This window comes from Passer montanus, unplaced genomic scaffold (assembly GCF_014805655.1).
Source record: "Passer montanus isolate IOZ18808 unplaced genomic scaffold, ASM1480565v1 scaffold303, whole genome shotgun sequence".
NCBI classification, from domain to species: domain Eukaryota; kingdom Metazoa; phylum Chordata; class Aves; order Passeriformes; family Passeridae; genus Passer; species Passer montanus.
This window is the reverse complement of record NW_024367742.1, coordinates 46,153-58,900: the sequence shown is the minus strand read 5'-3', so window position 1 is coordinate 58,900 and position 12,748 is coordinate 46,153. Positions and strand designations below refer to the sequence as shown.

General features: G+C 68.3%; 2 protein-coding genes across 2 annotated transcripts in view; one reads left to right on the top strand and one right to left on the bottom strand.

Annotated features, from left to right (window-relative positions):
• The window catches only part of LOC120504837 (gametocyte-specific factor 1-like), a 9,788-nt gene extending 4,518 nt beyond the window's left edge, over positions 1 to 5,270 (bottom strand). Inside the window, exon 1 of the mRNA XM_039714704.1 lies at positions 5,149 to 5,270. The gene's annotated coding sequence lies outside the window, so the exon portion shown is untranslated. The remainder of the gene's footprint in view (positions 1 to 5,148) is intronic.
• Positions 1 to 12,748, top strand: part of NCKAP1L (NCK associated protein 1 like) — a 15,009-nt gene that overhangs the window by 684 nt on the left and 1,577 nt on the right. The window contains exons 2-28 of the mRNA XM_039714697.1: positions 141 to 253; positions 631 to 723; positions 817 to 873; positions 947 to 1,089; positions 1,803 to 1,893; positions 1,970 to 2,107; positions 2,522 to 2,570; positions 3,468 to 3,621; positions 4,224 to 4,285; positions 4,739 to 4,887; positions 4,968 to 5,049; positions 5,300 to 5,358; positions 5,490 to 5,635; positions 5,972 to 6,104; positions 6,181 to 6,300; positions 7,047 to 7,186; positions 7,543 to 7,674; positions 7,764 to 7,982; positions 8,865 to 8,995; positions 9,070 to 9,167; positions 9,998 to 10,085; positions 10,165 to 10,247; positions 10,542 to 10,622; positions 10,705 to 10,798; positions 10,875 to 10,991; positions 11,487 to 11,596; positions 12,295 to 12,384. Coding sequence (XP_039570631.1) covers positions 141 to 253; positions 631 to 723; positions 817 to 873; positions 947 to 1,089; positions 1,803 to 1,893; positions 1,970 to 2,107; positions 2,522 to 2,570; positions 3,468 to 3,621; positions 4,224 to 4,285; positions 4,739 to 4,887; positions 4,968 to 5,049; positions 5,300 to 5,358; positions 5,490 to 5,635; positions 5,972 to 6,104; positions 6,181 to 6,300; positions 7,047 to 7,186; positions 7,543 to 7,674; positions 7,764 to 7,982; positions 8,865 to 8,995; positions 9,070 to 9,167; positions 9,998 to 10,085; positions 10,165 to 10,247; positions 10,542 to 10,622; positions 10,705 to 10,798; positions 10,875 to 10,991; positions 11,487 to 11,596; positions 12,295 to 12,384 — 2,972 coding nt within the window. The remainder of the gene's footprint in view (positions 1 to 140; positions 254 to 630; positions 724 to 816; positions 874 to 946; positions 1,090 to 1,802; positions 1,894 to 1,969; positions 2,108 to 2,521; positions 2,571 to 3,467; positions 3,622 to 4,223; positions 4,286 to 4,738; positions 4,888 to 4,967; positions 5,050 to 5,299; positions 5,359 to 5,489; positions 5,636 to 5,971; positions 6,105 to 6,180; positions 6,301 to 7,046; positions 7,187 to 7,542; positions 7,675 to 7,763; positions 7,983 to 8,864; positions 8,996 to 9,069; positions 9,168 to 9,997; positions 10,086 to 10,164; positions 10,248 to 10,541; positions 10,623 to 10,704; positions 10,799 to 10,874; positions 10,992 to 11,486; positions 11,597 to 12,294; positions 12,385 to 12,748) is intronic.

The following is a 12,748-nucleotide window of genomic DNA, read 5'->3' as shown; positions in this document are numbered from 1 at the left end:
GACACCCGGGGGGAGGGGGGTTGGGGGAATTTAGGGGGTCCCAGCCCGGAAAGGGTCGGGGTAGGGTGGGGCTTTGGGAGGTCCCAGCCCGGGAGGGGCTTTTGGGGTCATTTCGGGGGGTCGTGACACCGGGGTCCCCCAGACGTGCTCGGACCCCCGCACGCGGCCGCCCTTCCTCGGGGACAAGGCCATGGAGGCCTCGGCCAAGTTCATCCTGAAGAAATTCCCGCACCTGGACGTGCGGAGCAGCACCGTGCCCCATGTCCCCGTGTCCCTGTGTCCCCGTGTCCCTGTGTCCCCATGTCCCCGTGTCCCCGTGTCCTCACTGTCCCTGTGTCCCCGTGTCCCCATGTCCCCGTGTCCCCACCCCCTGGAGGATGTGCCACCCCACCCTGCGTGTCCCCTCTGTCACCCCTCCCTGAGTGTCCCCCTCTTGTCATCCCCACCCTGCACCTGTCCCCACTGTCCCTGTGTCCCCACTGTCCCCATGTCCCCGTGTCCCCACCCCTTGAAGGATGTGCCACCCCACCCTGCGTGTCCCCTCTGTCACCTCACCCTGGATGTCCCCTTTTCTCACCCCTCCCTGCTGTCCCCATGTCACCCCCGCCGCTGTCCCCGTGTCCCCCGCAGCAGCACCTGGGCCCGGTGCACAGGGACAGAGGGGACATCGTGCGGGCGCTGGCTCCGTTCTACCAAACCTTCCTGGACGTCCTGGAGTTCCGGGTGAGCCGGGAGGGGACAGGGGGGACACAGGGGACAGGAGGGTCCCTCAGAGCCAGGGACACGGCGGTGACACTTGTGTCCCCTTGTCCCCAGGACCACGTGTACGAGCTGCTCAACACCATCGACGCCAGCCAGTGCTTCTTCGACATCGTGAGTGCCACCCCGCGCGCCACCCGCGCTGTCCCCGCTGTCCCCGCGCCCTCACGCTGTCCCCTCCCCCCAGCACATCAACTACGACTTCACCAAGGCCTACCTGGACCTGGTTGTCACCTACGTGTCCCTGGTGCTGCTGCTGGCGCGCGCCGAGGAGCGGCGCCTGCTGCTGGGGCTCTACCACTGCGCGCACGAGATGAGCCACGGCGCCAGGTGCCACCCTGCTGTCCCGGGCCACCCTGCTGTCCCCGGGGCCACCCTGCTGTCCCCGGGCCACCCGTGCTGTCCCGGGCCACCTGTGCTGTCCCGGGCCACCCTGCTGTCCCCAGGGCCACCCTGCTGTCCCCGGGACCACCCTGCTGTCCCCGGGGCCGTGTCCCCATTCCCTGCTGTCCCCAGGCTGTCCCTAGTGCCACCCCTGCTGTCCCCACCGCTGTGTTTGTGGGGTTGTACCCGCGCTGGCCCTGCCCGGGGTTGTCCCCATTGTGTCCCCAAGGCTGTGGCCTCGTTGGGGTCGTCATGGGGTCATCCCTAACGTGTCCCCAGCACCAGAATTGGCCCCAGGGCTGTCCCCAGTGTGTCTCTAACGTGTCCCCAACACTGGAACCGGCCCTGGGGCTGTCCCCAATGTGTCCCCAGTGTGTCCCCAACACTGGGACCGGCCCCGGGGCTGTCCCCAGTGTGTCCCTAACGTGTCCCCAGCACCAGAATTGGTCCCGGGGCTGTCCCCAATGTGTCCCTAACGTGTCCCCAGCACCAGAATTGGCCCCAGGGCTGTCCCCAATGTGTCCCTAACGTGTCCCCAACACTGGAACCGGCCCCAGGGCTGTCCCCAATGTGTCCCCAGTGTGTCCCCAACACTGGAACCGGCCCCAGGGCTGTCCCAAACATGTCCCCAACACGTCCCCCACGCCGTGTCCCCGCAGCGAGCCCGGCTTCGCCCGCCTGGCACAGATGGTGCTGGAGTACGAGCACCCCCTGAAGAAGCTGCCCGAGGAGTTCGGGCCCCACACCAAGGTGGGTCGGGGGTCCCGGTCCCCGCAGGGCCCCCCGCGCGGCCGGGCCGGGGTCCCCAGCGTGGCGCTGTCCCCAGGCCGTGAGCGGCGCGCTGCTGTCCCTGCGGGCCCCGTTCGCGCGGCGCTGCCGGGACGCGGAGCTGTGGCGGCAGGAGCAGCTGCTGAGCCTGCTGGGGGCCGCGGGGGACCTGCTGAGCCCGGCCACCAGCGACAGCGTGAGTGACACCCGCGGGGACGTGGGGACATGGGGACATGGGGACCTGCTGAGCCCGGCCACCAGTGACAGCGTGAGTGACACCTGGGGGGACATGGGGACATGGGGACATGGCTGTGGGGACCCCCCGCAGGGCTGAGCCCGGCCACGAGTGACAGCGTGAGTGACACCCGGGGGGACGTGGGGACATGGGGACATGGCTGTGGGGACATGGGGACAGGGACCTGCTGAGCCTGGCCACCAGTGACTGCGTGAGTGACACCCGGGGGGACATGGGGACAGGGACATGGGGACATGGGGACCTGCTGAGCCCGGCCACGAGTGACAGCGTGAGTGACACGGGGACAGGGGTGTGGTGACACGGGGCCACACTGGGGGCTCGGGGACAGTGACGCGGTGGCACTGCTGTCCCCAGATGGCCTGTGAGTACCTGTCCCTGGAGGTGATGGAGCGCTGGATCATCCGTGAGTGCTGGCACTGCCCGCGTGTCCCCAGCCCTCCTGGGCGTGTCCCCAAACCCTGGTGCCCATTTTGGGGTCCCTGATATCCCTGACACGGGGCTGTCCCCGTTTTGGGGTCCCTGATGTGGGCTGTGCCCATTTTGGGGTCCCTGATATCCCTGACACGGGGCTGTCCCCGTTTTGGGGTCCCTGACACGGGGCTGTTCCCGTTTGGGGTCCCTGACACGGGGCTGTTCCCGTTTGGGGTCCCTGACACGGGGCTGTTCCCGTTTGGGGTCCCTGACACGGGGCTGTTCCCGTTTGGGGTCCCTGACACGGGGCTGTTCCCGTTTGGGGTCCCTGACACGGGGCTGTTCCCGTTTGGGGTCCCTGACACGGGGCTGTCCCCGTTTTGGGGTCCCTGACACGGGGCTGTCCACATTTGGGGTCCCTGATGTGGGGCTGTGCCCCTTTTGGGGTCCCTGATGTGGGATGTGCCCCTTTTGGGGTCCCTGATGTGGGCTGTCCCCGTTTTGGGGTCCCTGACACGGGGCTGTCCCCGTTTGGGGTCCCTGACTCTGGGCTGTCCCCGTTTTGGGGTCCCTGATGTGGGCTGTCCCCGTTTTGGGGTCCCTGACCCGGGGCTGTCCCCGTTTGGGGTCCCTGATGTGGGCTGTCCCCGTTTTGGGGTCCCTGACACGGGGCTGTCTCCGTTTGGGGTCCCTAATGTGGGATGTGCCCATTTTGGGGTCCCTGACCCGGGGCTGTCCCCGTTTGGGGTCCCTGATGCCCTGTCCCGTTTTGGGGTCCCTGACACGGGGCTGTCTCCGTTTGGGGTCCCTAATGTGGGATGTGCCCATTTTGGGGTCCCTGACCCGGGGCTGTCCCCGTTTGGGGTCCCTGATGCCCTGTCCCCCCCAGTGGGGTTCCTGGTGTGCCCGGGCGCCCTGGGCACCCCCCCGTGCCAGGAGCTGTGGCGCCAGGCCCTGCGCGGGTCCCTCTTTGTCACCCTGGTGCGCGACGAGGCCATCGCGGTGCACAAGGTCACCGAGGAGCTGCTGGGGGGGCTCAAGGGGTGAGCCGGGGACACCGCGGTGGCACTGCCCGGGGTGGCACTGCTGGGGGGGTCAGGACGGGGACACCGCGGTGGCACTGCCCGGGGTGGCACTGCCCGGGGTGGCACTGCCCGGGGGGGTCAGGATGGGGACACCGCGGTGGCACTGCCCGGGTGGCACTGCCCGGGGTGGCACTGCCTGGGGAGGGGAGAGGATTGGGGGGACATCGGAGGTGGCACTGCCCAGGGGTGGGGGTCAGGATGGGGACACAGCGAGTGGCACTGCCTGGGGGGGACGGGGACACCGAGGGTGGCACTGCCCGCAGTGGGGGTGGCACGGCCGGTGCCAGGGACTGGGGGCTTCACTGGGGACTTTGAGGGTGCCAGGGGGGGCTGTCCAGGGGATTTTGGGGTTGCTCGGGGGGTTCTCCTGGATGCCAGGGGGGTAGCAGGGGCTGGGGTGGTGCCCGGGGGTCTCCGGGGGTGCCCGGGGGTGGCACAGGGCAGTGCCAGGGGGTCTCCGGGGGTGCCCGGGGGTGGCACAGGGCGGTGCCCGGGGGTCTCTGGGGGTCTCCGGGGGTGCCCAGGGGTAGCACAGGGCAGTGCCAGGTGCCCCTCGCCAGGTTCGGGAAGCGCGTGGCCGATGTCAAGGAGTGCCGGGAGCACCATTTTGGGGGAATTTTGGGTGGTTTTGGGCGGGACTGGGGAGGTTTTGGGGGGATTTTTGGCGATTTGGGGAGATTTAGGAGGGATTTTGGGAGAGGTCTGAGAGATTTGGGGGGGATTCTTGGCGATTTTGGGGGGCATTGGAGACATTTAGGGGGGATTTTGAGGGGCATTGGCGAGATTTTGGGGGCGCCTGGGAGATTTTCGGGGGATTGGAGAGATTTAGAGGGGATTCGGGGAGGTTTTTGGGGGGAATTTCGGGAGATTTAGGAGGGGACAGGAGGGGACAGAGAGGGACACTTGCGAGGACCCCCCGGATTTCGGGGGGGTTCAGCAGTTTTTGGGAGTGATTCGGGGGGCACTGGGGGGCTCAGGAGTTTCGGGGTGACTCGGGGGGCACTGGGGGGACTCAGGAGTTCCGGGGTGACTCCGGGGGTCCCCGCTGCATGCCGGGGGGGTTCGGGGGGTCTCTGACGCCCCCCGCGCAGCCGCCTGGCGGAGCTGCTGTTCCTGCTGGAGCAGCTGCGGGCTCTGGTGCGGCGGCACCTGCGGCTCCTGCGCCGCTACCACCGGCACTACCTGGCCCGCTTCGACGCCCTCGTGCTCAGCGACGTCATCCAGGTACCTCCGGGGGGGTGGCCCTGTCCCCTGAGCCCCCTGCGGGGCCCCGGCTGTCCCCTGAGCCCGCCCTGTGCCCGCAGAACCTCTCGGTGTGTCCCGAGGAGGAGTCCGTGATCCTCTCGTCCTTCGTCAGCTCCCTCTCGGCTCTCTCGGCCAAGGAAGGTGCGGGTTTGTCCCCTCCCGGCCCGGAGTGTCCCCTCCCGGCCCGGAGTGTCCCCTCCCAGCTCGGGTTGTCCCCTCTCAGCCCACATCTCCCCTCACCGTGTCACCGGTGCCACCCCAGCCCCGTGTCCCCGCTGTCCCGGGAACTCTGGGACAATCCCGGGCACCCCGAAGGGTGGCGGCTCCAGGGGGTCCCCTGTGGTGGCACTGCCACCCCCAGCGCTGTCCTCGTGTCCCTCTGTCCCCGCAGTTGATGACCAGGAGCAGTTTGACTTCACCGCGCTGCGCCTGGACTGGTTCCGGCTCCAGGTGGTGGCACTGTCCCTGTCCCTGTCCCCATGTCCCCCTGTCCCTGTCCCCGTGTCCCCTGTCCCCCTGGCTGTCCCCTGACCCTGTCCCCGTGTCCCCTGTCCCCCCGGCTGTCCCCCGGCTGTCCCCAGGCCTACACCAGCGTGGCCAAGGCCGCGCTGCCGCTGGCGTCCAACGGGGACGTGGGCCGTGCCATGAGCCTGGTGGTGTTCCACACGCGCCTGCTGGACCGGCCCGAGGAGCTGCTGGACGAGACCTCGGACCTGTCCCACCTCTGGTGAGCCCGGCCCTGCCCCTGCACCCCCTTCCCATCCCTGCCCCCCCTTCCCATCCCTGCACCCCCTTCCCATCCCTGAACCCCTTTCCCATCTCTGAACCCCCATTTCCCATCCCTGAACCCCCTTTCCATCCCTGAACCCCATTTCCCATCTCTGAACCCCATTTCCCATCCCTGAACCCCATTTCCCACCCCTGTAACCCCTTTTCCCACCCCATATCCCTTTTTTCTGCCCTGTCCCCCTCACCCAATCCCTGCCCCTTTCCCGCTCACCCTGCTGTCCTGTCCCTGTCCCTGTCCCTGTCCCTGTCCCTGTCCCCTCCTGTCCCCGCGCAGTTTCCACCCGCGGCCCCTGGAGCGGATGTTCGCGGTGACGCTGGACGAGCCGTCCATGCTGCGCTTCGCCATCGCCTTCCCCCTGCTCTGCGCCCACTTCTCGCGCTGCCCGCACCCCATGTGCCCCGAGGAGGTGGGTGACACCCGGGGGGGGTCCGGGGGGTCCCCCAGCCCCCTCCCCGGCTCTGAGGGGTGCCGTGTCCCCCCAGTACCCCCAGCTGGAGGCGGCGGCGCTGGGGCTGTGCCACAAGTTCCTGGAGGAGCTGGCGCGGGTGGGCAGCGCCTGCGTCCTGGACGCCTGCGCCGAGCAGCACAACCTCAGCCAGCAGGTCTGGGGGGCCCTGGGACCTTTGGGGGCTCTGGGACCTTTGGGGGCTCAGGGACCTTTGGGGGAATCCAGGGGGTCTGGGACTTTTGGAGGGATTGGTGACCCTCGGGGTCTTGGTGGCCTTTGGGGTCTTGGCAGCCTTTGGGGCCTCCAGGACCTTTGGGGCCTCCAGGACTTTTGGGGCCTCCAGGACTTCTGGGGTCTCCAGGACCTTTGGGGCCTCCAGGACCTTTGGGGCCTCCAGAACTTTTGGGGGCTCCAGGACTTTTGGGGGCTCCAGGACCTTTGGGGCCTCCAGGACTTTTGGGGTTCAGTGGCCTTTGGGGTCTTGGCAGCCTTTGGGGCCTCCAGGACTTTTGGGGTCTCCAGGACCTTTGGGGGCTCCAGGACTTTTGGGGTTCAGTGGCCTTTGGGGTCTTCACACCTTCAGGATCCTTCTGTGTTTTGGGGTCTCCACCACTTCGAGGTCTCCGTCAGCTTGAGGATTTCTGTGGCCTTTGGGGTCTCCAGAACCTCTGGGGTCTCTGTGGTCATCGGGGTCTCCGTGGACTCTCTGTCCCCTTGTCCCCCTGTCCCCACCAAACCCTCGGGATGGGGAAGTTCCTCCACGGGGGCCAGACCTGGCAGGGCATCCCCCACCCAGCCCTGGGGGATGGTGGCCTGTGGTCATGGTGGCCCCGTTTGGGGTATCCCCATGTCCCCACGACCCTGTCCCCATGTCCCCACGACCCTGTCCCCGCCCTGCAGCTGCTGCCCAAGCACTGTGCGGCCACCATCAGCAGAGCCCGCGTCAAGAAAACCCCGAAGCAGCCGCCCCGCAAGGGGGACCCCCAAAGGGACAAACCGGGGGCAGAGAGCCAGCGGCGGGACCGGACCCTGACCACCAAGTGCGTGACACCCCGGGGAGGGACTGTCCCCACGGGGTCATGGTTCTGGGGACTTTGGTGGTCTCCAGAACCTCTGGGGGCTCAGTGGCTTTTGGGGACTCAGTGGCCTTTGGGATCTTGGTGGCCTTTGGGGTCTCCAGAACCTCTGGGGTCTTGGTGGCCTTTGGGGGCTTCAGGACCTTTGGGGGCTTGGTGGCCTTTGGGGTCTCCAGAACCTCTGGGGTCTTGGTGGCCTTTGGGGGCTCCAGGAGCTCACCTGAAGCTACCAGAGCTTGGGCGTGGCATGGCGACAAGGTGTGGTTGTCCCCATGGGACACGGATTGTCCCCACGGGGTCACACCGTGACTGTCCCCCAGCATGGACAAGCTGCACCTGACCCTGGCCGAGCTGTCCCTGAGCCTCAACCACGTCCCCAACTTCACCGTCTTTGGGCACACGGTGACACCGGCCGAGTACCTGAGCAGCCACCTGGAGACGCGCCTGACCAGGTGGGGACACGCGGGGGACACGCCGGGGACACATGGGGGACACGGGGGGCAGAGGGGACACGTCCCTCACCGCCCCCGTGTCCCCGCAGGGCCATCGTGGCCATGGCTGGCTACAGCCAGGCCACGCAGGAGGTGGCCCGGCCCTCGGAGGTGCTGGCCGGGCTGGTGGCCTACATGGGGCTGGTGCAGCGGCTGGGCCAGCTGGTGGCCCTGGACACGGGGCGGCTGCTGCGCGCCGTCCTGCTGCAGCAGAGCCACCCCCGCGACGCCAGCGGGCAGCCCACGCTGACCGCCATCTACACCGACTGGTCAGTGCCACCGCGGCGGGGACACGGGGAGTCAGTGCCACCGGGGGGGGACACGGGGAGTCAGTGCCACCACGGCAGGGACACGGGGAGTCAGTGCCACCACGGCGGGGACACGGGGAGTCAGTGCCACCACGGCGGGGACACGGGGAGTCAGTGCCACCGCGGCGGGGACACGGGGACGGGGTGGCAGGGTCACTGTGGGGGGACACGGGGACCGGGGTCAGTGCCACCAGGGGTGGGGGACACGGGAACGGGGTGTCAGGGTCACCCATAAGGAGTGGGGACACAGGGACGGGTGGCAGGGTCACTGTGGGGGGGGACATGGGAATGGGGTGGTCAGGGTCACCGCGGGGACGGGGAACACAGGGATGGGGTGGTGGCATCAGGGACATGGGGACGGGGTGGTGGCAGCAGGGACATGGGGACGGGGTGGTGGCAGCAGCTCGTGGGTGACACTGCTGTGGGTGCCACTGCCATGGGTGACAGTGCCCAGGATGACAGCAGCACAGGTGACACTGCCAGGTGCCAGTGCCCAGGGTGCCAGTGCCCAGGGTGACAGTGCCAGGGTGCCAGTGCCAGGGTGCCAGTGCCCAGGGTGCCAGTGCTATAGGTGCCAGTGCCCAGGGTGCCAGTGCCAGGGTGACAGTGCCAGGGTGACAGTGCTATAGGTGGCAGTGCCCAGGGTGGCAGTGCCCAGGGTGCCACTGCCAGGGTGCCAGTGCCAGGGTGCCAGTGCCCAGGGTGCCAGTGCTATAGGTGCCAGTGCCCAGGGTGCCAGTGCCAGGTGCCAGTGCAGTGCCCAGGGTGGCAGTGCCCAGGGTGCCACTGCCAGGGTGCCAGTGCCAGGGTGCCAGTGCCAGGTGCCAGTGTCGTGTCCCCCAGGTACCTGGAGGCGCTGCTGCGCCAGGCCAGCACGGGCGCCGTGCTGCTGTCCCCCGCCCTGCAGGCCTTCACCACGGTGCCCCGCGAGGAGCAGCCCCCCTTCAGCGCCGCCGAGTTCTCCGACATCTCAGGTGGGCTGGGGGGCTCGGGGGGGGCTGGCTGCCACCCCCTGGCCCCCAGGGTCCCCACCTGTCCCCTCCCGCAGAGATGCGGGCGCTGGCCGAGCTCATCGGGCCCTACGGGATGAGGTTCCTGAGCGAGAACCTGATGTGGCACGTGGGCTCCCAGGTGACCGAGCTGAAGGTACGGTGGGGACAGGAACAGGGATGAGGACAGGGACGGGGAATGGGGATGGGACAGGGAACGGAGACAAGGATGGGGAGTGGGGATGGGGACAGGGAATGGGGAACGAGGAATGGCGACAGGGAATTCGGACAGGGACTGGGGATGGAGACTGGGATGGGGATGGGGATGGGGACAGGGAATAGGGATGGGACAGGGACAGGGAATGAATGGGAATGGGAATGGGGACAAGGAATGAGGATGGGGACAGAATGGGCATGGGAATGGGAATGGGAATGGGAATGGGGGATGGGAATGGGGACAGGGACAGGGACAGGGAATGGGACAGGGAATGGGATGGGACAGGGATAGGGAATGGGACAGGGATAGGGATGTGGATGGAGACAGAAGGATGGGAACAGGGACAGGGACAGAGATGAGGACCGGGACGAAGACAAGGATGGGGATGGGAATGGGGATAAGGATGAGGGTGGGAACAGGGAGATTGGTGGAGGGGGACAGGAACGGGGACAGGGACAGGAACCGGGACAGGGATGGGGATGGGGATGGGGACAGGGACAGGGACAGGGGATGAGGACACGGGATGGGGATGGGGATGGGGATGGGGACAGGGACAGGGGATGGGGACAGGGGACAGGGACAGGGGCTGGGGACAGGCTGGTGCTGCTGGCACCATGCCAGGGCAGGCAGGGCCACCCCGGTGCCACCCCAACCCTGTCCCTGCCCGTCCCTGCGCAGTGGGAGGGTTGGAGGTGCCAGGTCCCCCAGCATCCCCCAGCGTCCCCCATGTCCCCGTGTCCCCGTGTCCCCGTGTCCCCGTGTCCCCGCAGAAGCTGGTGGCAGAGAACATGGACACGCTGGTGCAGCTGCGCTGCTGCAAGGCTGAGCAGAGACCAGCACTGCTGCCCCGCCTGAGCTGTGAGTGCGGCCGGGGTGGCACGGGGGGTGGCACGGGGTGGCACACGTGTCACCCCGCTGTCCCTCGCTGTCCCCGCAGCGGCCGAGAACGTCCTGAAGCGCATGACCATCATCGGGGAGATCCTGAGCTTCCGCGCCATGGCCCAGCAGGGCCTCAGGGAGGTGGGACCCCCCCGGGGCACCCCCAGACCCTGGGAACCCCCTGGGACCCCCCTGGGACCCCTCCCAGGACACCCCCAGACCCTGGAACCCCCCAGGACCCCCTGGGAACCCCCTGGGCCCCGCCCCGGGGCAGCCCTGGGACACCCCCAGACCCTGGGACCCCCCCGGGGCACCCCAGCCTCTTCATTTGGGGACCCAGTCCCCCCGTTTGGGGCCCGGGACCCCCTGACCCCCATTTAGGGACATGGGACCCCCGTTTGGGGCCCGGGACCCCCTGACCCCCCACCCCCCCAGGTGTTCTCCCAGCACTGCCCCTTCCTGATGGGCCCCATCGAGAGCCTGGCGGACGTGGTGACCCCCGACACCGACATCCAGGTGGGGACAGGGACACGCCAGGAGTGGCACCGCGTGGCACCGCGTGGCACCGCGTGACACCGCGTGTCCCCCGTGTCCCCAGGTCACCCTGAGCATCTTCGAGCTGGCCTCGGCCGCGGGGGTCCCGTGCGAGGTGGACCCAGCGCTGGTCACTGCCCTGGCCGGCCCCAGGACAGGTGCGGGGGGCTCTGGGGGCACCGCGGTGGCGCTGGCACCGGGCCGCGCTGTCACCGCGCTGTCCCCTGCCTGCAGAGGGCTCGTCCCCCGAGGAGGATTACAAGGTGTCCTGCCTGCTCCTGGTGTTCGTGGCCGTGTCGCTGCCCCTGCTGGCCGCTGACCCCGCGTCCCTCTACAACCCCGAGCTGGACGGTGAGGGTGGCCCCGTGTCCGTGTGTCCTCTGTGTCCCCTGTCCCATGTCCCCTGTGTCCCCTGTGTCCCCTGTGTCCCTGTGTCCCCTGTCCCGTGTCCCCCATGTCCCCTGTGTCCCCCATGTCCCCTGTGTCCCCCGTGTCCCGTGTCCCGTGTCCCCTGTGTCCCCGTATCCCCTGTGTCCCCATGTGTGTCCCTGTGTGTGTCCCCTGTCCCTTTGTCCTTGTGTCCCCATGTCCCTGTGTGTGTCCCTGCATGTGTCCCCATGTCCCTGTGTCCCCATGTCCCTGTGTCCCTGTCCCCCTGTCCCCATGCTGGCGGTTCTCACTGTCCCATTGTCACAGCAGAGGGTTTGGGGGACACTGGGACTGTCACCAAGGGAGGTGGCACTGTGGGGACTCTGGGTTGTCCCCAACCTGCTCGTGTTCCCACACGTATTGACTCCCAACCCGTGTCCCGGTGTCCCCGTGTCCGCGGTGTCCCCGTGTCCCCAGGCCACAACAACAACCTGCACTGCCTGGCCAAGGCCATCGTGCAGCTCTCGGCCGCGCTCTTCACCGTGCACGGCAAGAACATCGAGACGCACCTCAAGGAGTTCCTGCTGGTGAGCCCGGCCTGTCCCGGGGTGCCACTGTCCCTGTCCCCTCCTGGGGCTGGCCCCGGGGGTGGCACTGTCCCCTCCCTGGGGCTGGCACTGTCCCCTGGGGTGGCACTGTCCCTGGGGTGGCACTGTCCCTGTCCCCTCCTGGGGTGGCACTGTCCCCTGGGGTGGCACTGTCCCTGTGGGCTCCCTGACACTGTCCCCGGTGTCACTGACTGTAACTGTCCCTATCTCTGTCCCCTCTGTCCCCTCTGTCCCCGTTGCTGTCCCTCTGTCCCTCTGTCCCCGTTGCTGTCCCTCCGTCCCTCTGTCCCTGTCTCTGTCCCCTGTCCCTCTGTCCCCGTCGCTGTCCGCTGTCCGTCTGTCCCCGTCGCTGTCCGCTGCACTGTCCCTGTGGGCTCCCTGACACTGTCCCCGGTGTCACTGACTGTAACTGTCCCTATCCCTGTCCCTCTGTCCCCGTTGCTGTCCCTCTGTCCCTCTGTCCCTGTCCCCTCTGTCCCCTCTGTCCCCGTTGCTGTCCCTCTGTCCCTCTGTCCCCGTTGCTGTCCCTCCGTCCCTCTGTCCCTGTCTCTGTCCCCTGTCCCTCTGTCCCCGTCGCTGTCCGCTGTCCGTCTGTCCCCGTCGCTGTCCGCTGTCCGTCTGTCCCCTCTCCCTCTGTCCCTCTGTCCCTGTCTCTGTCCGCTGTCCGTCTGTCCCAGCTGGCCTCCAGCAGTCTCCTGCAGCTGGCCCAGGAGCCGGACAAGGCGCGGGCGCGGAACCAGGACTCGATCGTGCTGCTGCTGCACCTGGTGGGGACCTGGGGACACCTGGGGGGCAGCTGGGGGGCTCTGGGGTGGCCCTGGGCAGTTCCCGATGTCCCCTGGGTGGGCTCGGGGGTCCCCTTGGGTGGGCTCTGGGGTCGGGGTGTCCCCTGGGTCCATCCCCGATGTCCCCTCTGCCATCCCCAATGTCCCCATATCCATCCCCGATGTCCCCTCTGCCATCCCCGATGTCCCCCGGTGGCTCAGGGCTGTCCCCGAATGTTCCCCAGCCCCCCCCAATACCCCCCAATACTGGGGGGGTCTCATCCCCCCCAGACCCCCCTGGAAGCGGCCGGGGGGGGGGGCACACTCCCCCCCCCCCCCCCCGCGCTCCTTTCCCACGGGGGCGCGG